This window comes from Drosophila kikkawai, chromosome 2L (genome assembly GCF_030179895.1).
Source record: "Drosophila kikkawai strain 14028-0561.14 chromosome 2L, DkikHiC1v2, whole genome shotgun sequence".
In the NCBI taxonomy this organism is placed as follows: Eukaryota; Metazoa; Arthropoda; class Insecta; order Diptera; family Drosophilidae; genus Drosophila; species Drosophila kikkawai.
Window position 1 is genome coordinate 10,999,050 of NC_091728.1, and position 24,294 is coordinate 11,023,343.

At 41.6% G+C, this 24,294-nt stretch overlaps 5 protein-coding genes across 5 annotated transcripts in view; 3 read left to right on the plus strand and 2 right to left on the minus strand.

Moving 5' to 3' along the window:
* Ddr (discoidin domain-containing receptor 2) overlaps window positions 1-24,294 on the plus strand; it is a 95,077-nt gene that overhangs the window by 58,617 nt on the left and 12,166 nt on the right. Inside the window, exons 13-14 of the mRNA XM_070289045.1 lie at window positions 1,110-1,358; window positions 1,757-1,849. Of these exons, the coding sequence (XP_070145146.1) occupies window positions 1,110-1,358; window positions 1,757-1,849 (342 nt within the window). The remainder of the gene's footprint in view (window positions 1-1,109; window positions 1,359-1,756; window positions 1,850-24,294) is intronic.
* Window positions 6,934-7,957, minus strand: LOC108082660 (crustapain-like). The gene has a single exon (XM_041775868.2). The coding sequence runs from the start codon at window positions 7,945-7,947 to the stop codon at window positions 6,934-6,936; it is 1,014 nt and encodes a 337-aa protein (XP_041631802.1). The 5' UTR covers window positions 7,948-7,957.
* On the minus strand, window positions 11,585-11,914 carry LOC108082760 (uncharacterized). Its single transcript, XM_017178277.3, has one exon. It carries the CDS (start codon window positions 11,912-11,914, stop codon window positions 11,654-11,656), a length of 261 nt encoding a protein of 86 aa, XP_017033766.1. The 3' UTR covers window positions 11,585-11,653.
* On the plus strand, window positions 12,060-12,583 carry LOC108082759 (uncharacterized). Its single transcript, XM_017178276.3, has one exon. It carries the CDS (start codon window positions 12,060-12,062, stop codon window positions 12,384-12,386), a length of 327 nt encoding a protein of 108 aa, XP_017033765.1. The 3' UTR covers window positions 12,387-12,583.
* Grl43a (Gustatory receptor-like 43a) lies at window positions 15,065-16,420 on the plus strand. The gene is made up of 2 exons (XM_017178157.3): window positions 15,065-16,186; window positions 16,238-16,420. The coding sequence occupies exons 1-2, from the start codon at window positions 15,107-15,109 to the stop codon at window positions 16,418-16,420; spliced, it is 1,263 nt and encodes a 420-aa protein (XP_017033646.1). The 5' UTR covers window positions 15,065-15,106.

The following is a 24,294-nucleotide window of genomic DNA, read 5'->3' on the forward strand; positions in this document are numbered from 1 at the left end:
AATATCAATTTATGTTATTTTCTGTTCACGATTTTTTCACAACGTTTATTTTGCAGTGCCCGGAGTGCGCCAACTGCCAAAAAATATTTTGTATGCCTTTCCATTTTCCATTGTTGCTTTTTGTTTGCCAACTGTTCTGGGAATCTGTATTAAATTTTTCTTCATATACAAAACTTTTAAAGCGCTTTTTATGTATTGACGGTCAGCACACGTTCGGGCTGTGTTATTTTTTATACTTATTTATCAGCTTTTCTTTAAAAATTAGTTTAGCAATACTTGTAACTAAATTTTATCGAAGGCCTCTGCAAAGTAGTGACACTTTTTCATTGATTTTAATTATTTTTATTAAAACCTATTAATCATTTCCAACCCTATGTCCCTCTTAATGCAACTCTCATCAAGAATTTTGCAATTAAACGGCACCAAGCGAAATCAAAGGTAACAGACTCGGGGAAACAAAAACTCATCTCACGTTCGGAGTACTTTGGTTGCTGTCCTTAACTGTTGGCTATGACGATGATGCTAGATTGTCCTTTTCCCATTTTTTCTCTTTGACTATGGTTTAAACTTGTTGTAATGGAATTTCTGATACGTTTTTTTTTTTCGAATAGCTTTTGTTGCTACTGTTTTTGCAGTTTGGTCGTCACCGCAGTTGAGGAAGTATTTGTAGATAACAACCGGAATGGAGTAGTACAGGGAGGTGCTCAGCCTGGTTTCATCATGTTTATACCATTTGATTTGTCAGTCGAGGCTCTTTATGAGTTAATCCGACACAGCTTTTTAGAGACTTTAATTCTCCATGAGAACAGATATCGTTCCAAGGATCAAATCATTTTAGCTTCATTAACTGGGCTTACATTAGATTTAGCAAAGACTCTACAGAAGCTTTAAGACAGCAAAGGGAAAGCTATTGGTATTAATTATTAATAATTATTTTATATTTTTTATATATTTAAAATTTAAAAATCGTTTTCCTAAGATCTATCGCAGTTATTAGCAAAATTACTTGGTAATTGCAGCCTTTCAATGAGTCTCCTATGCAAATCCTCCTCCATTTGCAGTCTGATCTTATACACTACTCACTGATACCACTCTCCTCTCCTCCCCAGTGCCACCCTCGTGGCGGTGGCCACCCTGCGTCCTGGGGCCGTTGATCACCTGCGCAAGGAGTTCCGCAGCAAGGCCAAGCAGCTGGCGCGGCTCAGTGATCCGAACGTGGCCCGCCTGGTTGGAGCCTGTCTGCGGGACGAGCCCATCTGCATCGTGCAGGACTATTCGAACTGCCTCGGCGACTTGAATCAGTTTCTGCAGGAGCACGTGGCCGAGACCAGCGGTTTGATGGCCAACAAGAGCCTGAGGTAAGGTTTTGCGGTTGGCTCAGCACCCCCAGTGTACTTACTTTTTAACTAATGCGTTGTCTCTCCCCCGCATTTTATGCCACCTTTTTTTTTTTTGCTCGTCCTGCTGCGTTTTTGCGTGCGTTTTATCGGACTTCCTGTACTGACGCCATTTGCCGACGCTACACTTCCGTTCTCGTGCTCAATGATTACGCCGATCCGCCGACGAACAACGAACAACGGACGACCGACCAACCACCACCAACATGCGCAAACGGATGTTAAAACTTCGTTAACTTGGCTACCCAACCTCCGTCGAATGGGAAAACTTTTCAAATTCTCATTTCATGTCGGCATCTTCCGCACCCGCATCCGCTGCGCAACCCCGATTGCGACTCCTTCGACGGCGACGGACACAGCTACGGCTGCTTAGTCTACATTGCCACACAAATTGCATCGGGCATGAAGCATTTGGAGCAAATGAATTTCGTTCATCGGGATCTGGCAACAAGGTAAGTGCTTGAGATAAGAGTTTCATCTCGTGAGGGTTGCAGGTGATTTTCCCGGTTTGGTTATTCGTTCAATTTTAAAGATTTTTCTCAGAGTTGGTAGAGGAAAAATTTAAGCAATTTTTGAGGTAATTTCATTTTATTTATTTAATTTATAAAATTCTAATAATATAACAATGAAGTTACAGTTTCCCATTAAATTAGTTAGCATTCTGTAATTAGTACTTTGATGTTTTGTACTAATGTTTGACTGAATTAAACGGAATTTAAGCTTAAGTTAGGCCAAAGTTGAATTGATGTTTCATCTAGCATTTCACAAAATTAATTCAATTTTAGACAACAAATACACATTTCTATGGAGCACACATTATTATATTTTCCTCGTTACCTATTTGTATAGCTAGTTAGGGGGGGGCTATAAATAAATTGGTAATTCAATATATGGCGCCCTGTACCCACACTGTCTGCGTATTTTCGCATAGAATGTAATCAATTAAAATTAATTTGCTAATGAAAATGTCAACAAGAAGCGAGAGGACCAACAATGGCTCCTGACGACGTCGTCATCGCTGCTGCTTCTGCTGCTGCTGCTGGTGCCATTTATGAGCGAGTCTCTCCTTTTCCAGGTTTGACAGACATTGTTGTTATAGGAACCCTGTGCTCCATCTATCCACCCCATCCTGCTCGGTATCTTTATCGTCATAACAAATCAATAGACGTGTATGGCATGTTACTTGGCAGGTTACGCTCGCTTCAGGCCACCTGCCTCAGCGCAAGTTCTGGGAAAATGTCTTTTTGAAATCCAATAAGAAAATTGTGCTATTTTTGGCCACGCAATCGTCAACCTTACCTGTTCGGCCCCCAGCCCCCAGCCCGCGCCAGCCCTTGATTGCACAACAATGCAATAAGAAACGAATTCTGGAAGGGTAAGGCAATATGCCATTTGACAGCAATTGGTAATGGCGGCGGCCCACGTGACTTATGAGCCATTCTCGTTCAGTTTTGGTTCCCTGAAATTTGTTTCTTAGCCCATATGCATCGCCTGCCATAAATTTGCCTTTGCGGTTTTGTGCACAATAAGCCAACCAATATTGCGCAATCGATTTTTTTTCTCTCGTTTTTTGGGGACCACTGGAATATTTAGGGTTTTGAATGACAAATGGGACAATAACATTGCTGGTAAGATTTCTGTGCCATTCGATTATAGACAAATTTTTTATTGATAACGTTTACCTGGTCTCTTTAAATAAATTATTTAATTATTAAGAGATTGATATCAAATGTAATTATAATTACGTATACGTAATCCATACGTATACGTAATGAATCGAGAAAGAATACAACTATTAAGCGAGTTTACAGCTAACGTAGGCCACAAGTATGGCCCGAACAGATAAAGGAAAGCAGGGAATACCGCACTCAGTTAGTTTCACAGACACACACTCGTGTGTTAGTTCAAATTTGGTGAAAATTCTAGTTACTTTTGTCCACACACCCAAAGGCCCGATAGCGGAAATGAGTTTATTGCTGCTGTAAATATTGTAAAATGTTTTTCTGCTCGTCCTTCCGTTCCCTCAAAATGTCGAGTGTCGGCAAGAAATGCGAAAATCCTTTTAGATCCTGTGGTTTGTTGTGGTACTCTTGGTCGGTATGTAGACAGAAAATGTCTGGAAGCCTCATTGATTCTAGCATTTTTTGACAGATTTCTGCTGAGATTGCAATTGTAAAAGATATTTGGCTTAAGACACAATTGAGTCGGGGTGAATGCGTCTGGAATATACTGACCGCATCCGTCTGTCGACGTTGGTTTTTCGTGTGGACTTTGCCTGTCTTGCCTTTTATGAAAAGTTTGGTTTACCGACTTGAATTAAGTGGAAGTAAGACAGAAATGTTAAATATTTAATATAAATTTACATGCCCCTTGGTAGGCTAATATAGGTAATGATGTGTATCGTAAAATTAAGTAAACCAATGAAATGCTTAGTTACTATATTTACGAAATTCATTTTATCTTAATTGCAATGCTCTATATCCCTTTACTCTTCGAATATTGGGTATTAAACGAGGACCGTTGCTGTCTGTGCTGTTAGAAAATGCTTCCTTAGCACAAAAAGCAGAAGACGGCAAGTGTTCAACTAATTTGAAATTAAATTCAACGATGGCCACGACGTTCAAATGCCCCGCATCGCACTTTCCGCCTTCACATTACAGCTCCTCCGTCGCCGTAATGTCCTGCTCGCCTCCCAAGGACTATCACGGACAATTTTTCAGCATTTAAACACTCAAGTGCCAAGCTAATAAACGATATTAGTGCCAACAAATATTGCGAGTGTACGTGTGGGAGCGTGTGTGAGTGGCCATAGAGGGTGTCCTGGCAATCGTCTACTATTGTTGCCACTGCTGCCGCTTGTGCAAACGTTTTCCAAGCAGTTACCAAATAAAAATGATTAGGAACGTGACTAAGAGTGCGAAAAATGTTATTTTCTTAACTGATGCGAGCTCTGGGGGCCAGCGGATGCAGCTGCGGAAGTATGAGGAGTGTGTGTGCTGGTATCCCAGCTTGCTGCATTCTTGGAGAAAGAGGGATTAAACCCATCGATCATTTCACGGATTATAAAGAGAATAGGAAATCAAATGAAATTATAAGACCACAGGGTTTGTCGAAATAAATTATGCGGAAAGAGACTTAAATATAAGAAATCAGTTGCTGAATTAATAGTTTATAGGGGTTCTTAAAGCACTATCACCGTTTTTTTTTAATATCCTATGAAATTGTATACGAAATACCCCATGCCAGTCGCTTTCTGATAAAAGTTTGGTTTGGTTTGGTGGCAAAGAAAAAATCAGCAACGAGATTGTAGAGTTGACCAATTCCACAGTTTTTAAATATAAAATAAATACACAGGTTTAAAGGTGTATAATTGCAAAAGACAGGGAGTTATGAACCCGCCCTCGTAATACAGGAGCTCTTTGTATTTGCACAGTGTAAACTTTTCAAGGAAAGTGGGAGAAAAACAGGAAGAAAACGTCATACTTATTTCTCCAAGACAAACCACGTTTATACGATGCCATTTTCATGTAAATATGAGCGAAAGTTAAGAGAATAATTTCAAGGATTCAGAGAAATTTAAATAAATGAAAATTTGCTACTTTTAAAATAGCAGCAGTTTAGGATACTTTATTCCCTTTATTACGATTTCATATGTTTCATAAGCTCTTCTTCAGAAATACATAAAATGCATTCTCTAAATATACTAACAAAAGGCTGTAAGTAGACGAAACTATTTTACAAACCGATGCTGAAAATGCATTATACTTTTCGGCGCAGGAATGCCCTGCTCAGCAGCACATCCATTCTTGTTTGACTTCCATATCCTGTGGCTTTCAACTTCCCTTGCATGGAATTCTTCGGTCCTTCGGTCGTTCGCTCTGTCGCCTTGTCGGCAGGAAATGTTGATAAAACTGCTACCAGCTGCGTTGAAGGCAGCGACGAGAACCACAGCGATGCATGTAAATCATTTATGGTTTGTACAGCAAAAGGGGACACCCTTTTCCCTCTTGGCCTACAATAACACAAGAACGCCCTCTCCACATTCAGGTTAAAGAATGGCGATGATTATTAAAGTTATCTTTGCAATGTTTTAATGCAAAGTTGCTTAAATTTCGGAGCAAATATAAAAACAAAATTTAAGTATCGACATAAGCCTTGCCTTAATCTTAGTGTCGATTTTCTATTGCTTGTGGTATTCAGCTTATCACATTGTTGATAATTTCCACGTTGAAGGACATGTTGACAGTCGGTGAGACAGTGACAGCTGTTCTAAAAACTGCCAGGCGGCCTGAAGGTCTGAGGCAATGCCGATAAAGTTGGAAGCAGGAAAATGCTGCACAGTCCTCGCACCATAATATCCAACAAAAGCAGCTGGAGCAACAGAGTCAGCTGCATGTCAAAGGGTTTATAATATCAAAACAGGACAGTGAAGAGTTGAGCGTCAACAAAGTGTGCGGCAGGTGTGCCCCTCGCACACACCCTCTGTGTGTGTGTCTGCGTCTGCCCCCAGTGTGTGGACATCAAACTTTTCCAGCTGACCGAGGGCGGGGGTATGGCCTGCGACTGTTTTGCTACTGATAAGCCACAGCCCGAAGCCGCATCGCAGACAGCATCTTTAAGGCTGTCAGCTAATCACAATTTTATTTAATACAGACTCTAGTAGAGGGCCACCTCCTTGGGTGAGGTGAGCTCAGCACAGCTCAAGTGACGTTTTACTTGGCTGGTTCGGCTGCAAAGACCTCCTCCGCCTGCTTTCGCTTTTCTGCTTTCCTAATTACCCCACTCGAAACCAGAAATGGCTCAGAACGCAGCTATGCAACAAATTGCAGACACGCAAACAGAGCCCGGACAGCTCTGTGACCCCAGGGGAGAATGGCCGAGGGGCCTCCGAAATGGGAGCAGGAGTTGTACAAAAAACAGTCAGCACGAAAGCTGAATACCCTAATCGGGGCAAAAGTCTTAAGGAATACAGAACGAACATATAAGAGATTACTAAGGCAGTGAATGAATATATATATTATTTTCCTAGCATTCCGCATTTTCTGTTAGTAGATATATCCCTTTATGGCCAGAGTAAAAGCGAGAAAATATATATTCAGCCTTGGCGTTTCAGGAGTGCGTGCATTTGCCTGTTGTGTGTGCGTTGGCGTCCTCTTCTGGAACCACCATTGCATGTAAAAAATCCTTGACCATATTTGCCTTGGCTTTACAGGCGGTCATATTTGTTTTAGACTTTTCCGCTTTTCTTTGCTTTCTTTTGTGTGCCGTGACTAAACAGAAAGCGACTACATAACAATGCAACTCTGAAAGACCTTCAAGCCAAGTCTACTTGCAAACCTTTAACGGAGAGTGAAAATAACTCTTTGAAAGTATAACTTCTGCTTTGAAAATATAAAGAAAATATAATAATAAAAGCCCCATAATTGTAATCACAAGTTGCTAGACTTTTTATTTTCAGAAGAGATAAACATTTTAAAAACACATATACAAAATAAATATTCCCAAATATATTTCACCATATCAACTTAATACAATCTTATACAATGGGATATTGTGGAAGGGAGGCCACGCCGCACATGTTGCCAGCGTTACGCGCCAACCGGAAGTAGCCACTCTCGCCCCAGGATTTGCCATAGGAGTTCTTTATCAGCCAGTAATCGCCCCAGGTCGGATCCGTGTCGAAACCCACCACGAGGACGGAGTGCGTAAGGTCAATCTTGTCCGATGGACAGTCCGGAATCCTCAAGACTCCACCGCCATACTCCTCAAAGTCCTGGTGCAGGCTGTGAATGGATACAGCCACGGGTCCAACATTGTACACCACCTCGGCCAGCTCCCTTTCGCATCGTTTATTAAGAGTGACGTGACCCCTCAAGAAACCTCCATTGTATGCGAGATCTTGTCGACACCTTTCTGCCTTCGGTTCGTACGGATAGGAGGACAGCGTTGCTATCCCGTGGGTCCTAGTGTAGTTAAAGGCCACGCTCACCCATCCGCCCCGGCAGCCTTCGTTGGGCTTGGGCACACAGTCCATCAGGTGCTTGGGGGACAGTGGCACCAGCCGACGGGTCCTCCTGGCCAGGTGCGCCTCCAGAACTCCTGTTGTGGAAAAGGCCCAGCAACTCAGGCACTCGTGTCCCTGAGTTCCCACGGGCGAAATGATGCCGAACTTGCGCCAGTCCCTCCCACCCCTAATCTGGTTGTAGGTCTTGTAGTTCGGAGGTTTCACGACTCCTATTGTCGATCTCTCTAGGGGCGGGGGAACCATTCTCCGGTACGAGAAGAGCAGATTATGATCAGAGTCGGAGAACTCGTTCAGTCTCATCCAGTAGCTCACCTTGCCCTGCAGATAGAGCCTGTTGTGAGCGCGGATAGCTCGTAGCTTTGTGTTGTATATCTTTCGGTGACAGTTATCCTCTTCTGTGTTATACCGCTTTTTGTATTTGATCTTAAACTGGGTCCACCCATCATCGTTGCTCGTACTCATTCCGAGCTCCAAGAACATCAGCAGAGGCAATAAGTAAAGAATCAGCAGTCGAACCGAACCCATTGCAAACCGAAGACGCTGAACGTAGTCTGGCAACTAAAAGCTCCTCCAGCTTCAGAACCGATGCAGTGCTTGCGCCTTGCGACCATGTACTATCTGGGGTTATCACTTTGAACTTCTTCCAGGAACCACAGAGCGCCGCTTTGCTCAGAGCTAAGTGTGGGACAGATTAGCCTGAGCTCAAGAGTTTATTTTTAAAAGACAAGGGAAATCATATAAAATATTATACAAATTGGGGATTATATTGTAAACAAATATTAAATTTCTATAAATTAGACAGAACCATTCTATAAACTAAATATTGAATTTAAAATGTTAATATTAATTAATTATATTTTTAACTCGGAGTTCCCAAGGAACACTAAGAGTACTACTTGTTTGTAGAAGCACTTAAAAATCTTATCAGCTTTATTTTGTATTTCCTTTTCTTTTTTTGCCAATTACTTATTTACGTTTCTTTTGAACAATAATATAATATAAATTCAAAGACGTTTTGATTAAAATCATCATAAAGTTGCAACATTTTCATTATACTTTTCGTAAAGAAAATTTAATTTTGTAAGACAAGTACAGAAAACATTTCCGGGAATTGGAGACCTTCCACTGTGCCGTATCCCGCATTTCATCTCCCAGGTCCCGTGTCCGGCTTTCGACACCTTTTTCGCACATAAATTTTAATAACACATGGCTGTCCCACCCGATCCACTCCGCCCCCCTGGGTGGGTCGAGAGCGTATAAAATGTACACACATAGTGCAAATGTGTATATGTTGTTTTATGCGGTGGGTGTGCACAATACACAAACAATTCCCAAATGTAGCGACACGTTACTCCACGAGTTTCTGGTGCAATTGGCAAACAAGTCAAGGTGGTAAATGGCAAATGGAACAAATATTCCCGCCGAAGGGGGACGGCAGGCAGGGGCTTCGGCTTCCCCAAGTGGGACGCCCTGCATGGCGCTCATTTTGTGTCAACTACGCGACGTAAATGGACACAAAAAAAAAAGGAAAGGGGCGGACACGTGGGACAACCCGAAACCCGTCGACAAACGTTTGGGCAGGGGATGAAGGAGCCCAGTCAATAAACTATAAAATATGCAATGTTTGAAATATTTTGCATGCACACTACCCCCATGTAACATACACAAGCATACAGTGTGTGTGCTTGTGGAGTGCACACGACTTTTTTGAGGGAAAATATTTTATGCATGCAGGTGAATTGATTCAATGGGCTGCCAACTCAGGGCAATGCAACGCGATCCCAACCAAACAGCAGCACCCAAAGGAAATTAGCTTGACAGGAAATTCCACAACATACAGGGAAAACCACCAAGCCACCACCACCGCCATCACCACCCAACCGCTGAGCCTGCGAATGTGACTGCGCCTGCAACGGCAACGGCGACTGCGACTGCAACTGTGACTGTGACTCCACAATGCACGTTGACATTTCCCCATTCATGCCGATTTTCATATTACATTTGGTTGAGCTTAAATGACAAATGTGGTTGGTAAGCCGACGTCTGGGCCCGCGAGCCCGTTGCTCCAGACCCTTGTTTCCGCCACGACCAACCTACCGCACAGCCAACTCGTCCCCCCGGTAGATGGAGCATGTATATGCACTGGGAAAAATACTATAATATTGTCTTAAAAAATATATACAAAATGTTGTAAGCTTGAATTTGTAGAATTGTTTCACCATCATATTGAAAATCATTATTAAAATATTTTAACATTTTGAAAAATTTGTATAATAAAATATATTGATATACTAGTGGATCCATTTCTTAAACTTGTATAAAGCTTTTAAAATCTATAAAGAAAATAATATAAAAAGGGGATACATAATATTTTAAATATTGATATTTTGTCGTTAAATGTATACAATTTTGATATATCTTTGTTAACGATACTTTCTATAATTTTGTCGATATATTATATAAAAGCTCTTTTATTTTGTATTTGTTCACTGTGTACCCACTTGGCGAAGTTGCAACGCGTTTTCGGTTTGCGGTATTATTGCTGAATGACAGGCTGACTGAAGGACTGACTCTGTGGATATTGGGGGAGTGGGTGAGAAGTCTGTCCCGCATCTCCTTCCTCATTTTCGACTCCGATTTCAAGCTCTGGCTTTGTGATTGTGATGGATTGTGGCGATGGCGTCGAAAGAGTTGCTGCTGACATTTTTGAATGGCAGAAAGCAAGTAACGCCATCATGATCTCAGGGATGCGCCGTGAAATGCATTGATTAAGAAGAGTGCAAAATTAAAAGATGACTCGAAAATGAAATATATTTTATCTTAGTCAATATTAACTGAGTAACATATGTATATATGAAGTACTCTTAAATTAAAAAAAAAAAACACACAAAAAATCCATTGAGTAACCTTATGTATCTTTTCTTTTCAGGTAAGTCTGGGAGAATCACTAATATTTTTTAAAAATAGTTCTGTAAGTACATAAAAGATTTCACTATTTTTACAATTATTTGCATTGCTTTTCAAGAATTTAAAAAAATGTACATATATATATAGAACATTAAAAGTATTTCTTAGATTCAAAGGGATTTATGATTGCCTTACTGAAATCAAAGGCAAAATCCCGAAATATATATGGTGAATTTCTGTTTGGACTTCGTCCTGTGTGTCCTGTATGTCCCCGGGGTCTCGGTTCGCAATGCGCTTTTAATTTGACCGCGTCTGACGACGTTCGAGGCCTTTCCTCTGCCAACGCAGCGGCGCAGAAACTTAATTTTCCTGCGAGTCTCCTTCTCGTTGTTTCTGTTGACTTGCGTTTTTGCATTTGCAACGCAAAGTTTACCATTCGCTGAAACTTTGGCCATTTTGTTGCCGTCTATTTGTTGCTCCGCTGCGCCAGACGATGACGACAAAACCAATCATTTTCCCTCTCAGTCGCGTTTCCGCTCGCTCCCGGTCGTGTTTGGGATGACAAAATTGTAATAAACTCGTGAAGGCCACATTGGCCAACTGCCATCCACTGGGTGCTCCTGCACCTCGGCCGTGTCACGAAATTTCGTTATAAAAATAAAGTTTATTTAATTTTGTTTTTTTCCCGGGCGCAAAAAGGGTTCGGAGAGGGGACGGACGACGACATGCCCTTGGCTCACCGCCGTCGTTTTTCAATTCACCGAGCGTCCTGTTTATGAACTCCACGAACTAAGTGAGCACTTAAATTGTCTTTATGCCGTTGGGGGCTCGTCTCCTGCTACTTAAGACGTTGTCCTTTGACCTAACCTCCGCCAGCGTCTTTGCCTCTTCCGGCTGGGTTTCCTCCTTTGGCAAATATTTTGCGTTTTGGCAAAATTACATCCTTAGGGTGAGGACATTTTTGACCAAATTTAGTTTATGCCTTGCTAGTCCTGCTAGTTTTTCCTTACTGATTGCATAGTCAGCCTCCGGTTTCCTGGGGGAAATTAAAATGTGCTTAGCGAAGTAAATATCCCAGCTAAGCCCCAAAAAGTTCCCTTTGTTTTTTTTTTTTTTAAATCCCAATTCCTTTAATATCTGGTCTGGTTTAAGCATAGACAGATTATAACTTCAGTGGAAAGATATTTCTTAAAACAGTTCAACTTCCTTATTATTACCTTGATGAACTTCAGGAATAAAGAAAACGAAGACGAAATATCTGAACTCAAGTTCTCCTTTATAAGACTGCATAAACACACAATTGGCTTAAAGTTGAATCAGCAATTCAGGCTTTCTTCTTCAAATCGCCGGCCTCGCCTTCTTCCGATTTGAAGACCTTTTTCTCAGTCTTCTCATTACGTGTGGACTTGTACCAAATGACGCATATGAAGCCGAAAACCAGTCCCAGAAAGATCCCAAGAAGGGCGACAGCTGCTATGAACGCAAAATAGTGGACCTCCTTGAGAAGATAGGCCAGGGAGTCTATTATAGGCTGGACTGCCTGGTCCACGAACAGCTCGATGGGGTTGGGAAACATCTGATGCATCTTGATAGAAGTGGGAGTTCGATAGACTAAAATGAGCTCAGATGTAAAGTGAATGTGACGACATTGACACTGACACTCTTTTCGGAGTACTACTATTCTTATTCACAAGTTTTGTTTAGTCACCCGAAATTTAAAATTCTTAAAAATGGATTATCAGGAATACCTCTCAAAGCAGTTGACCATCTTCCACTTCCACCTCCATTCCGACTTTGGCATACTTATCAAGGTGGCCACGTGCGTTGCCTTCGGCGCAGTGTGCGGCTGGATAATGAGTCTGCTCACGTTTATCGTCTACAAAGTGGCCGTGTGCCTTGGAGTCCAGCCCATGGAGCTTAGCACCCTCATGGAAGACGACATTGACCTGGATATGGATGTGGAGGATGGGAACGACCAGCCGCTGCATCGAAGCCAAGACATCGGAGATTGGCTCCTGACAATGAGGCCGCCGCCACGTCAGCCACTCGATGTGTAGAGAAGGAATCCGTATCCGACTCCCGTAGCAAAGCCCTCCTTGAAGTTATTGGGACATTTGTCTCTCGCTGCTGTCATGGCCTTAAATTCAATTCCTCCACACGCCGGCACTTCACGCATTAATGCGAGTGTGTTTGCTCTGAACTGCGCCTCGGGCTCAAAATATTTAATAAACCATATCGTTTCTTTTTGGGAAAATTCTCTTTTCTTTTTTTGGCTCTGTGTTGATTTTTCTCAAACAGCTCGCAGCTATTTTTTCCACAATTTTATATAAAATATTGGCTGTCGCTTTTGGTCTGCCCGGGCCCGGACCGGTTGGAGAGGAATGTTTAGGGTCATGGCATGATTTGAATTTTGCCCGCCGGCTTTATTTAGTTCACTTTGGGTGTTGTGGACATATTCGTATAGTATTTACGGGAAAGTCAACAGCACGCAGCTACAATGTTACAAACGTATGTATACCTGAAACTGTGTATTCAACGATATTAGGGATTTTCTTCAAGAATAAAGAGGCAAGGAACTATATTTTAAAATCAGGAATTCCTCTATGAACAAAACTTAATAAGAAACAAAACTTTCTTTCAAAAGGTGCTCAGATTTATTAAAGGATATTCAAGTTTGAAAAACAAGAAAAATATATAAAATATCATAGCCGGACCTTAATCCTTTGGACCTTTTCGTAGGACAAATGTACACTAATATTGAGTGTTATTAAACACCCAACTTTCACTTGCTTCATTCTGTGTGAGAAAATCTCAAATTAACTGGATTTCAAATAACGTCCCTTTACAGTATTTATGTATAGTGAATTTTAATAGCAACTGTCTTGACGAGACATTAGCAGTTATCAGACCAAAACCCACAATTTGGCAACGTTGCTGGCTCCATTCAAGTTGTCATTGTTTCTCGGCTTCTCGCTCTTCATTGTCTAGCTGAGGCAAAGCCACAAGCGTTTGGGACTCAACCACTTGAACAGTGCTTACAGCATTTCAGAAACAGACCCGCTCCGCGGCTTCAACCCCATTCGAGGGATTTTTATTGGAGAGCTCGCAATAATTGCGGAAAGCATTTCCATACAGTGCGCGCGGAAGGAAGCCGTGGAAAGATGGTACCGCGTAAATTCAAAGAGGATCTGTAACTGAATGGAGGCTACCCCAGGACAAAAAGCTTCGGTGAAGGGTTGCAAGCTGGGAGGGTGTTTAATCACCAATCCCGAAACACACCGCCGAACAGCATATTTCATTTGAATGGGGTCTCTGGCTCAGGGGGCGGTGGCGGCCACAGGAGCTTAGGGTGTCAGTAAATGCAATCTAGAGTCTGCTCCACAGAACAGCTGGCACTGCAAGGGTCCGGTAGCTGCCAAAATTTTCAAAATGAATTCGAAAAACGTATTAAAAACTGTGACGATGAGTCGAGGATAGAAGAAACGTAATTAAAGCATAAAATGAGCTTTGAAGCGACTACAAGATTAATTTTTAGATTAAATTACTAGTGTATATTGTTGTTTAGTTTTGAGTTTTCAATAGCCACCAATTCTTATTTATTACTGGCACAATATCAAGATCAAGAGGTGACAAGTATGGTATATAGGGATAATCCCCTGTCAGCTATAGCCAAATTGGACGGGTCACAACATTTTGAGGAGTGCACAAGTGGGATTCATTAACATTTTTCAATTCATTGCAACATGACTATTTGGAGTTGAATTTTGCCACAGCACATTCATATATATAAATGGAAGCCAGCCAGCCAGCAGCCATGGAAAAATATTTACAATTTTCCGCGACGTGCGTAATGATGCTTCGGGCTTAGATGAATGGGTCGGCGGAGATTTCCAGCGGGCGACGAGAGTGTGAAGCTGTAGGATTCGTTGCCGGCTCAGCTCTCATTTTTCCATATGCGCCGCGGCAACAACGGTTCCGAGTTGTATTTTCCGGCGGTGCGGCATTCATGGGATGCTCCTCGCGATTCCATTTGTCTGTCTGCCAGTCGGTTTGTCCGTCTGGGCGGGTGCATTCAACTTTTAATCCAGTATCGGGTTCCATGCGCAGCTCATTTGCAGTGGAGTTTCCTTCGCTTATTCCTTTGGAAAGGCTATCCCACCCAAGTGTAGTTATCCTAGATATTTTGTGAAGAACTCCTAAAAATGCATTGAGTTTAGGAAAAGTAACTAGCCTGGCGTAGAAATGTCTTTTAGATTAAACATAAATAAAAATGTAAGGAATTTATATTACAAAAAAATTATAGTGGTAAAATTTCCAAGAAAATATTCGAATATTTGGACGACATTTACTATTTTATTGGATCAATAAATACAAATACACCTTTCTTCAATTCCAGTTATTAAAGGGAATTATCCCATAATGAAAACAATTCAGTAAAATACTATATCTAAACCCGACACCCAATGAAGAAGGGTATGTTGTATTGGTGGATCAGTATATAGCACGAAAAAGTTATTAAAAATGTTAAATATACATGTCAAAAAATATACATTTATTTATTTATTAAACCTAATCTGCATTGTATATAATTCCTCCACTCGTTTATATACAAATAACTCAGTTCAGTTGAGTACGGGGTATCTTGTAGCCCAATCAATTGGCTATTGTGTCCATATTGATTGCTTATGTGAGTGCTAAGTAATGAATACCCATTTTCTATGCGATTGACTAGCAATAGCCGACTCGAACATAGGCCAAATCATTTACGTTTGAAGCTATGCGGAGTAACAAGTACGTTCATCGGCCCCGCGAAGGCTACTCTGAGGTTGCACATCGCTTGTTCTTCAAGGCGAGTGCCTGGGCTATCTATGGAATCGCCTCTGGCTGCCACTTCTTCAAGCTCAAGTACACTAAGGAAACGAATCAGGTGGAGGAGACCGAGTACAATCCAGCGTTGTCCAAGATAGTGGTTGCCATAAAGCTACTGCTGCTGGCCAGCCAGTACACTTACTACTTCGTGATGGCTTCGGCCATCTATATTCACATCAGACTGGTAAATTTCAGCCATGCCCAGCACTTTGTGATGAGTCTCTTCATGCAGGGAATAGGGATAAACGTGCTGCGGCGCCTTACAATCTTCCTGCACCAGAAACAGGATCGCCAGTATGTGCGACACGCGGTCAATGAGATCCTGTACATCACCAGCGTGATAGAGCGCAGGTTCGGCATGATATACCGCTGCGACACGGTCTTGCTGGGAGTGTACTTATGCAAGCTATGGTTGCTCTACTTACTGCTGGACTCGCTGTTGGACAAAGATTACTTCCTGATACTCTCCTTGCTCTACTGGGTGCTGCTGGACTACTGCTTCCTGGGCTACTTTATCTACCAGTTGCTTCTGCTCAACTGGTACCGCAGCATCACCTTGTTCCTGCAGCGCTTTATCGAGGATCAAGGGGCTCGGCAGGACATTGCAGCCCGCCACCATCGCCACTTGTCGCTGCTGTTCAAGCTGCAACTCCGCATCAACAATCTGCACAAGTTCATCATACGCAGCCTGTCCTGGATGCCTAACTCCATTTACCTGATGATCTTCACCTGCATCTTTAACATGGAGCTGCTGATCGAGTGCAGTCTCTTTGCCGAGGACGAGTTGGACGACAAGATCTACATAATTATGGATGGTTGCCTGGGCCCCGTCATGATTCCTATACTTTATGTCCTCATCCTGGGGATGTGCACTGATCGGCTCCGCGACGCCGAGTTGATCCTGCAGCAGCAGATAGTGATCATTCATGGCTTGTACATGAGAAATACACACTCACGACTCCCAACCGTGATGGTTCTCGACAATGAGGTGAGTCCTTGATGGAAGCAAAACGTTTTCTAATTGCTTTCACCTGCGCAGCACACATCGCTGATCTTACACCAGAAACTGAAGCCGCTGCAGAATGTCATGATTTTGGACAACATCTGTGACCGCGAGTTCGCCTTTGACTATATCCTGACGGTGATTTTGACAGCATTGTCGCTGGTACAGTACACAATATCGTGTGGCGAATCACTCAACGAATGTGTGAGGCATAAATAAGTAGCTGTATCTAGTTGTTGAATATTAAATACAAGGTCAACGATTTATAAGGAAATTAATGTCAAGAATATGGAAGTAAATCTCATAGGTTTGCATACAAGTTATTCACTTTACTGCTTTGCCCAACAAATATAAATATCTGATCCGCACTTCCCAAAAACATTCGTCCTGAAGTTATCATCGGTCACGACCTTTTGCAAAATTTCTCACCGAACTCATTTTATTGACTCAATCCACTCAACAGGAAACAGAAACAGCTACCGAAACAGCAACAGTTTCAACAATCAACAGTCACGTACCATTTTGACGTTCAACTTTTGGTTAAAAGCGAAGGCCGAGGGGACGAAGAAGTGAATACGTGAAATATTCAATTTTTTTATACATTTTGCCGGTACATTTAAATTTATTTTACAACCCCGGCACGGACTGGTGACAGGGCGTGCAACCCCTCAGTGTAGACGATAAAATAATAATCGATTTGACTTTGGCTAGAGTTCGTCCGCAGCGGGGTGGCCTGGCCACCACTCATCGGCAGGGAGCCAAGGAAGTGCCGGCTCCCTCAAAAATGGAGCAGCTCCCGGTTCTTCCTGCGGGGAATCGATTTTTTCGCGCTCGTTCAGACTTGGAAATTTATGCGAATTTGAATTTGATATGGTTAAACTGTTTGCCTAGGCAACGCCAGCCATGCAAATGCTCTGATAAGGCCAGTTTGCCGATGGTTGGCGGAGAGCGGAGAGCTTCCCCGGGACCTAGGCCTTGTCACTTTTCGGTGTAAAATTAATTTGCTATAATTCATCAATGAGCGACGAGAAAGGCAAAGGATTATTTGGCATAAAAAATTGTGGCACTTGTCGATTTTGCACGGTCGTCGGCCCTTGGACGCTTTCTCGAGCTCAAATACGTGTGTGTAGCTGGCGCACTTTATATAATTTATGGCTGCACATTTATTTTATTGAGTTTAATGTAGGCACAGTTGCTGCCCCCCCCTTGCCATTTGAAAGGTGAAAAGGTTCGTGGCAACAGGGGGTGAATTGGATGTGCTTCCCCGTTAGGAGCTTTGTTATGCCTAAGAAAAATATATCAGACCATGGCTTGGTGTGTTACATCAACAGATGAAGTCAGAGAACCGACTCGGGAACAAACAAAATGGAAATATTTTATTATAAAACGAGCTCAGAATTATTAAATATACAAACATACATCTTTAAAAGAAGAATATTCAGTTCAGTTCCTTAGTTTCCTTTGAAGGCATTAAGTCCGTTTAGATACCTCAAAGCTTACAAAAGCTAAGTGTGCCTAGGTTTCTCATTAAATTTAATAAAGCCAATTAAATGAAATATGTTTTATAAGTACGCCAATAGCAAGCAAATTAAATCGTTAGTCCCGAAATCCCTCAGAAACCCAATTTGGCAATCGGTGGCTCGACCTCCCTCAACTATCGCCACTCGCTGTAAGCCTCGGATGTTATTTTCCACCAACTAATTAAGCATTCAAAAACGTTTTGGCATAAAGTTTAAATTGTCTGGGTGGCACTCGGGCCGTATCCGGGTCTGGGTCCGGGTCTGGGTTCTGGTTGGGTGGAAGAAATCCAATAATAAAGACGACGAGCTGAGCTCAGCTCTCATAAATTATGGCAAATTATTAAGCAGGAGTCACAGCGCAAAAAGTTTTACCACCGCACTCGTTTTCGTTTCGAAACAAAGTCAACTAACATTGCGTATACGCCACGGTGGACACGGGGGACTCAGGGCATTCGGGGGAAACGGGAACAGCGGTTGGCTGACGGGGCGAATGATTTATTTTTATTATTATTGGCGGTGAATTTTAAATCAAAAAGCTCACAACATTTTGTGCAGAAATTACGAGTGCGCATGGCACCAAAAAGTGTGCTATACATTTTGTAAGCTGCTTTCGATGGCATCGGCGGCAGCTGCTTTTGTCATTATTAATAACTGTTAATTATTCACCATTAAACCTATGCCTGGCGAGCACGTTCGTTGCTTTTTGAAGGCAAACTTGTTTGCTTTGAGTCCCCGTTCCCTGTGCCACTCCACCGATTCCCTTTTCATATTGTTTTGCATCCACATTTTATGTGCTCCTTAGTTAACGCCCGTCGATGACTAGCTTTTCGCGCGCTTCAGCTCCAACTATCTTTGTCTTTCTCTTGGCCATATTTACATATTATTAAAAAGTTTTCCCAAGCTGTGCGGCTCTGAGGGCAGACTAGGACGAGAAATATGGGAGAGCACTGGGACGTAAGGAAACTTTTCTATTTTGCCTCGTCTCAAGTTATTGAAAATTCATGAATAATTGACATTTATTGCAGTTGGCACAAGTGATGGTCGATAATGGCCAAAGACGGGAGGTGAGCGAAGAGGGTCGTGAACGATGGGCGGTGTTGTACAAAATTAGGGCGGGATTGGCTGTGAGTTCTCTGTGCATTTATAGACATAAATATTAAAGTAGCTTACGTACTTAATTGTAAATTATGCATTCAATTAGTTATGCCAGGCTGCCCTCAAATGTCGTTTCCAGTCAGGGTCAGAGGGAGGCAGGGCAAGTGTGCTGACGGGAGAGAGATGCCTGGCTGCACGTTCAATTAAATTTCGAATATTCTCGGTAATGCCGTTATTGTTGTTGCTCCTCGATGGTTAATAATAGTGTCAGCTGCAGGATATAACTTTGGTCAGTCAAGCTTGCAAGATTTGCTGTTGGCCCGCTCGTTTGACAGGTGGATAAGGTTTTGTAATCAGTTTATAATGTTCTTAGAGGTTCTTCTGAATGTTTTGTAACTTACTTCGAGCTTAGGTTTTGTTTTAAATGGAATTCAAAAATTCTATTTAATAGTAATGTTTCAATATTTGTGTTCTAACTCCTAATTTCTTGAAAATTAGCTGACAACTGAAGGTGCACTTGCAGTAAAATACCAATAAAAAGTTTTATATAGTTCAGACTTGAGTGGAAGCAAATCCCTTTAGTCCCATTTTAATTGACTATAAGCCTATCAGATCCTTGACTATGTAGAAACAATTGAATGGCTGAAAATGATACACTTTTTAATTAAATTTAGCCCGCAGCTTTTTGAGCAGCTCTGGATTTCCAGTGTGTGTGCGTGTTTGGTGTGCTCTATTTCAGATTATGAAAACAAAAACTCTTTGGCCCCTTCGTTAGCCTCAGATGACTTCACATATTTTGCCATAAAATAACACCCGAGGGCGCTGTCAGCAGCATAAGCTCACCGTTTCCGTTTTTGTTTTAGTTACAACTAACATAGCTGCACTGCCGAAACATGCCATGGGTGTGCGAGTGTCTGTGTACTTAAACCACACATGGTGATGGTTTCAGAGCCGGCGGTACGCATTGCCAGGCATTTGCATTCAAATGCATTTAATTAAATCAACTAGAACCAACAGGAAAATGCAGCAGCAGCAGCATCGGTCGGTCCTCTCCCCCTGACTTCAATATGATGAGCCTCATAACATTTAAAACAAAATTTATTTTGTGTAAATTTTGCCAGGTTCGTTAGTTTTAATTGTGTTTAGTTTTCATTTGCCAGTGCGAGTCGTCGAGTGGAGTGGCGTCGAGTTGAGACGAGAGCAGACATCGCACGAATTGTGAAATATGGTTTTGGTTAACGCTGAAGCCACTGTTTTGCTTACAATTAACTTGTTTGTATACGCTCGCTTTGTGTATCTTTGCTCGTGCTGTTTCTGCCAATTTGGCAGTTTTTGGCATGTAGTTGTAAAAAAAAAAAAAAACAAACAAGAGGAAAAAACCAGCGATGCCATTAAATAAAATATAAAACACTGAGCCGGGGGGTAGCAGAACGAGTGGAGTGGAGTGTAGACACTCTGTCGGGTAGACACCTGTCCTGAGGCCAATCCCAGTGTCAATTAGCCATTCGGCTGCTACAACATACCCCCATCAAGCTGTCAGAAAGTTAAATGTGAAAAACTCCTTCGTATAATTTATTTTATTATCGCTAATTGAATTACACATTTATTCGTCCTGAAATCAAATGAAAATTGGACAGAGTGCGATTCAAGGCTATACCATATCTCTCTTTTTTTGGAGGGTTTATTAACACTCGACTAATTCCTCTTTGTGGCATATACAGCAGACCTGTCCCCCTTTACTTCCGCCTTTTTAAGCTCTTTGAAGGACATTGGGTCTGTTTGGGTAAAGGAAGGAGCAGGCTTCAGGCCTCTACTTGGGATAAAGTTCTGAAATGTTTTCCTTCAGATTCATGTTGTTTTGATATTCGTCAGAAAATTCTGCACGACTTAATCGAAATGGAAGCGACTGGGGGGGACCTCTTCTTATAAAAATACTTGCGAGGGCAGCTTTAATACTTGTTTCGTTACTTTGGATTGGATATGATTCTACTAATAATACCATTAGTGGCTACAAAATATATAATACTTGGAGAATATTTATGAGTTTTACCCATGTAATATACATCATCTTGATTTTATAAATTAAAATGTCCTGACGAACTGATAAACATTTAAACTCCAAAAGAGTCTAACTCTCTATCCATATTTCCCTAATTCCACCCTCGGAAAACATCCATTAGCAGTCAGCGGAGCATAATTGTGCCAACAACATTTAGTATCATTATTTATGCGCCATATCTGTGATCTTAATAGTTTGCTTTAAACATTTTTCCTCCCGCAAAACGTTTAATGTGATTAATTAATTTAAACTTCGCTGGGGAAATGGAAAGTAAACAAAAAGAGGGACTCAAATGATGTTGTGCGAAACGCGGCAAGTTATCCCCCTAATTGTCCCCAATCAGGAGTCGGACGAGGCGCAGGGACATTTCCTTTCATCGAGCACCCGTTGACAGTGACACTTGAGAAATGTTCGCTAAAACAAAGACGCTGAAGGTGGACAGTAATAATCATTTTGTATAGCCTACCGCAAGGCGTTGCGAAAAATGAAAACAAAGCCCCTTTTCAGCGAACGGAAAGATCCCTCGACCACTCTGTGATGTCTTGGCTTTGTCGTTGCAAACTCTTTTTGAAAAATGACTGAGACCAGGTGACGGTCGTTGGCACTGGCCGTCGGGTACAGTTCCCACAAAGGGTCTCTCCTTCAGTCATTTATCAGCCACAAGCGGCGGGGCCATTTTAACTTAATAAACAATCATCAGGCTGTAATTATATGACGGTAATGTTATAATGAGTGCCCAGACAATACATCACAGGCTCCTTGTTTGGCTTGATAATTGAAAATGTTTGTAATTTTCGCCTCACTGTCCTTCTGTGGATTTTTCCTCTCCGTCCCTCCTCGGCCGCCCTCCTCGGCGCCCTCTCAAACTTTGCACTTTTATCTGTAGCAAAAGTTTTGTTGGCCTTTTTTGCCTTCCCATACTTTTTTTTTTGTGTTTTGCTTTTGTGTGCTACCAAAGTTTTGCGACAGTTTAGGGATTAGGAGGCCGCCAAAAGTAGGCAAAAAAAAAAAAAAAGAGAAAAGTTTCAGGTCATGTCCAAATTTAAGTGCTGAAAAATTTGCTGGATTATGTGGCAGTTGATGAATTTGTTGCGCGAGGGAATTAGACGCTAATGTCTGCTCTTTTCAGCGCCGAGAGAGAAATGCACTAATAGATTTGTCTGCCCCAACTTTGAGTTGATGGGAAGCCAGCCGAAAAACGTATCCTTATCATTTATGGCCAAGCGCTGACCACAAATTTCATATTTCTCTAGAGTTTTATATCCTTACATTTAACCTATGCAAGCTACTGACACAAGCTCTTTATTTATTGTTTTATGTTTTCAGCTTGGAGTTAAGTCTTAAGCTTTTGCTACGGCAACCTGGTCAAAGTCTGATGGCGGATGGCCGCGGAACTTTGCCTAAGACTGCGGCAGGCCATGTGCTGGGGCTGCTTTGACTGGCCGCTGGCCCAATTTAACTAAAAGCTCAATCAATCATCTTAGACGGGGGGCATCGCCATGGCAATGCTTAATTTGCGCCCTACCAGCCAGGCCCTACCTCGCTCGCGGCGGCCTCCTTGCCAATGTTGTCATAGAACTTCCTTTGTCCCGCATCAGATCCTGCCGCCGACTCAAGAGTTTTAAGCCGCTTTTCGGTCGCTTTCCGGAGTTTATCCTCCTGGCCCCTCCGCCGCAACCACCTGATTGAGGGATGTGCTGCATCCACTGGCTCTGGCCTGTACACAGTGTACACATATTTGCTTAGCAGCCGAAAGGGTTGCCTATTTGCCGAGCGGCAGTTTGGAAATTGTTGCAGCTAATGCGCCCAAAGACGGCTTACGCCGGCCGACGGATTACACCGGCTGACGGCATCGCAAAATGATTTGGCCCTTAAAGTAATTGTTTGGAAATGAGTCGAGCTGAGCATTTGAAATTCTGATTTACCGAAATTTGGGGAAGGAAGTACTTGAAAGTGGTGTGTACGATTTTTAAATGGAGTCCTAAGGTGTACAAAAAAAATGGTTCTTTTACTTGCAGGGTATTATAATTTCAGTCAGAAGTTTGCAACGCAGTGAAGGAGTCGTTTCCGACCCTATAAAGTATATATATTCATGATCAGCATCAACAGGCGAATCTTTCTAGATATGACAGGAAGAAATCGATTTTTTGGCCATTTTTGCAAAATTTGATAATTTTTTAATAATTTACATCATTAAAATTTTGGATTTTGATAAAAAATTGAATTTTCAAAATTTTTAAATGAAGTATGCAGATTTATTAACTGTATAAACCATATATATTCTTGATCAGCATTAACATGCGAATCTTTCTAGATATGCAGTTTTTTTAAATTAATAAAAACTAACACAAAACTGCTTTCCGAATCGAAATTAATGCATTTTTGGCTTAGTTATGATATATTTTAATTGTTACCTGCAAGGGTATACAAACTTTGGCTGGCCAAAGTTAGCTTTCTTTCTTGATTTTAATTGGTTTTTAAATACTAAACCATTGATAAGCGAAGATATATGTATATACTTGATACGTTTGCATATATGGTATTTGTTACGTTTTTCTATTATTATTACATACTCAAAAAATCTCATACTCAATCTCATCTTGAAAGATACTTCAGACCACTTACTACAATATAATATCAACAACAGCAGCCACAATGGCAACAACAAACCAAAAACACCATATAATTATGTCTGCTTTTTGCAATCATTTCAATTATAAGCACAAGCTGTTGCATTTTTACCAACACCAGCAAACAGTAGACAGTTAAAAGTTAATGCCGGCGGGCTCATAATAAACCGTCTTCTACCATTATCAGTGTTTAAAAAATTATGATGAGGGGTGAACATGGGTTATTCCCAGGGGAGGGCAAACGTTAACATTAGCAAAAATTTGAGAACCTGGGAAAATGTCTAAGAAAACTTAAAAGAACAGAAAAATTTCGAAATTTGGCAAGAACTTTAACTTTTTAACTTTAACTTTAATTACCAAACTTTAAAATAGAAGAGGCAGACAGACAAACCTAGACTATAACAGATGGAATATAAATATAGTACGTAGTTATTATAAAATAAAAATGTTTTAAATATGTGTTGCCATATCTTTATATAAATTTAAAAAACAATTAAGCCTTCTTCTCTTCCTCTTTAATTCGTTTACTCCCCTTAAGAGTGATGTCTGCAATAACTAAATAAGTTGGTCTTCAATTAACTCTTTTTAATGAGTCTGTTGTAGAGCTATGAGATTGTGTACCTCCCATGGTTAGCATTTCTGTTTCAACTTATTACAGGTGTGCACACCTACGATGCAGGCTAGACCAACCTGAGATGACTTTTGAGTCCTTGGTTCTCATTCACTCCTCCCCATGCGGCGCTCTCCGCTTATTTACTTCGACGGTGTTATTTTTGGCCCACGTCTGCA

Coding starts and splice junctions, on each gene's coding strand:
- LOC108082660 (XM_041775868.2), bottom strand. CDS start 7,947: ATGGGTTCGGTTCGACTGCTGATTCTTTACTTATTGCCTCTGCTGATG.
- LOC108082760 (XM_017178277.3), bottom strand. CDS start 11,914: ATGCATCAGATGTTTCCCAACCCCATCGAGCTGTTCGTGGACCAGGCA.
- LOC108082759 (XM_017178276.3), top strand. CDS start 12,060: ATGGATTATCAGGAATACCTCTCAAAGCAGTTGACCATCTTCCACTTC.
- Grl43a (XM_017178157.3), top strand. CDS start 15,107: ATGCGGAGTAACAAGTACGTTCATCGGCCCCGCGAAGGCTACTCTGAG. Junction 16,187..16,237: donor TGATGGTTCTCGACAATGAG/GTGAGTCCTTGA, acceptor TCACCTGCGCAG/CACACATCGCTGATCTTACA.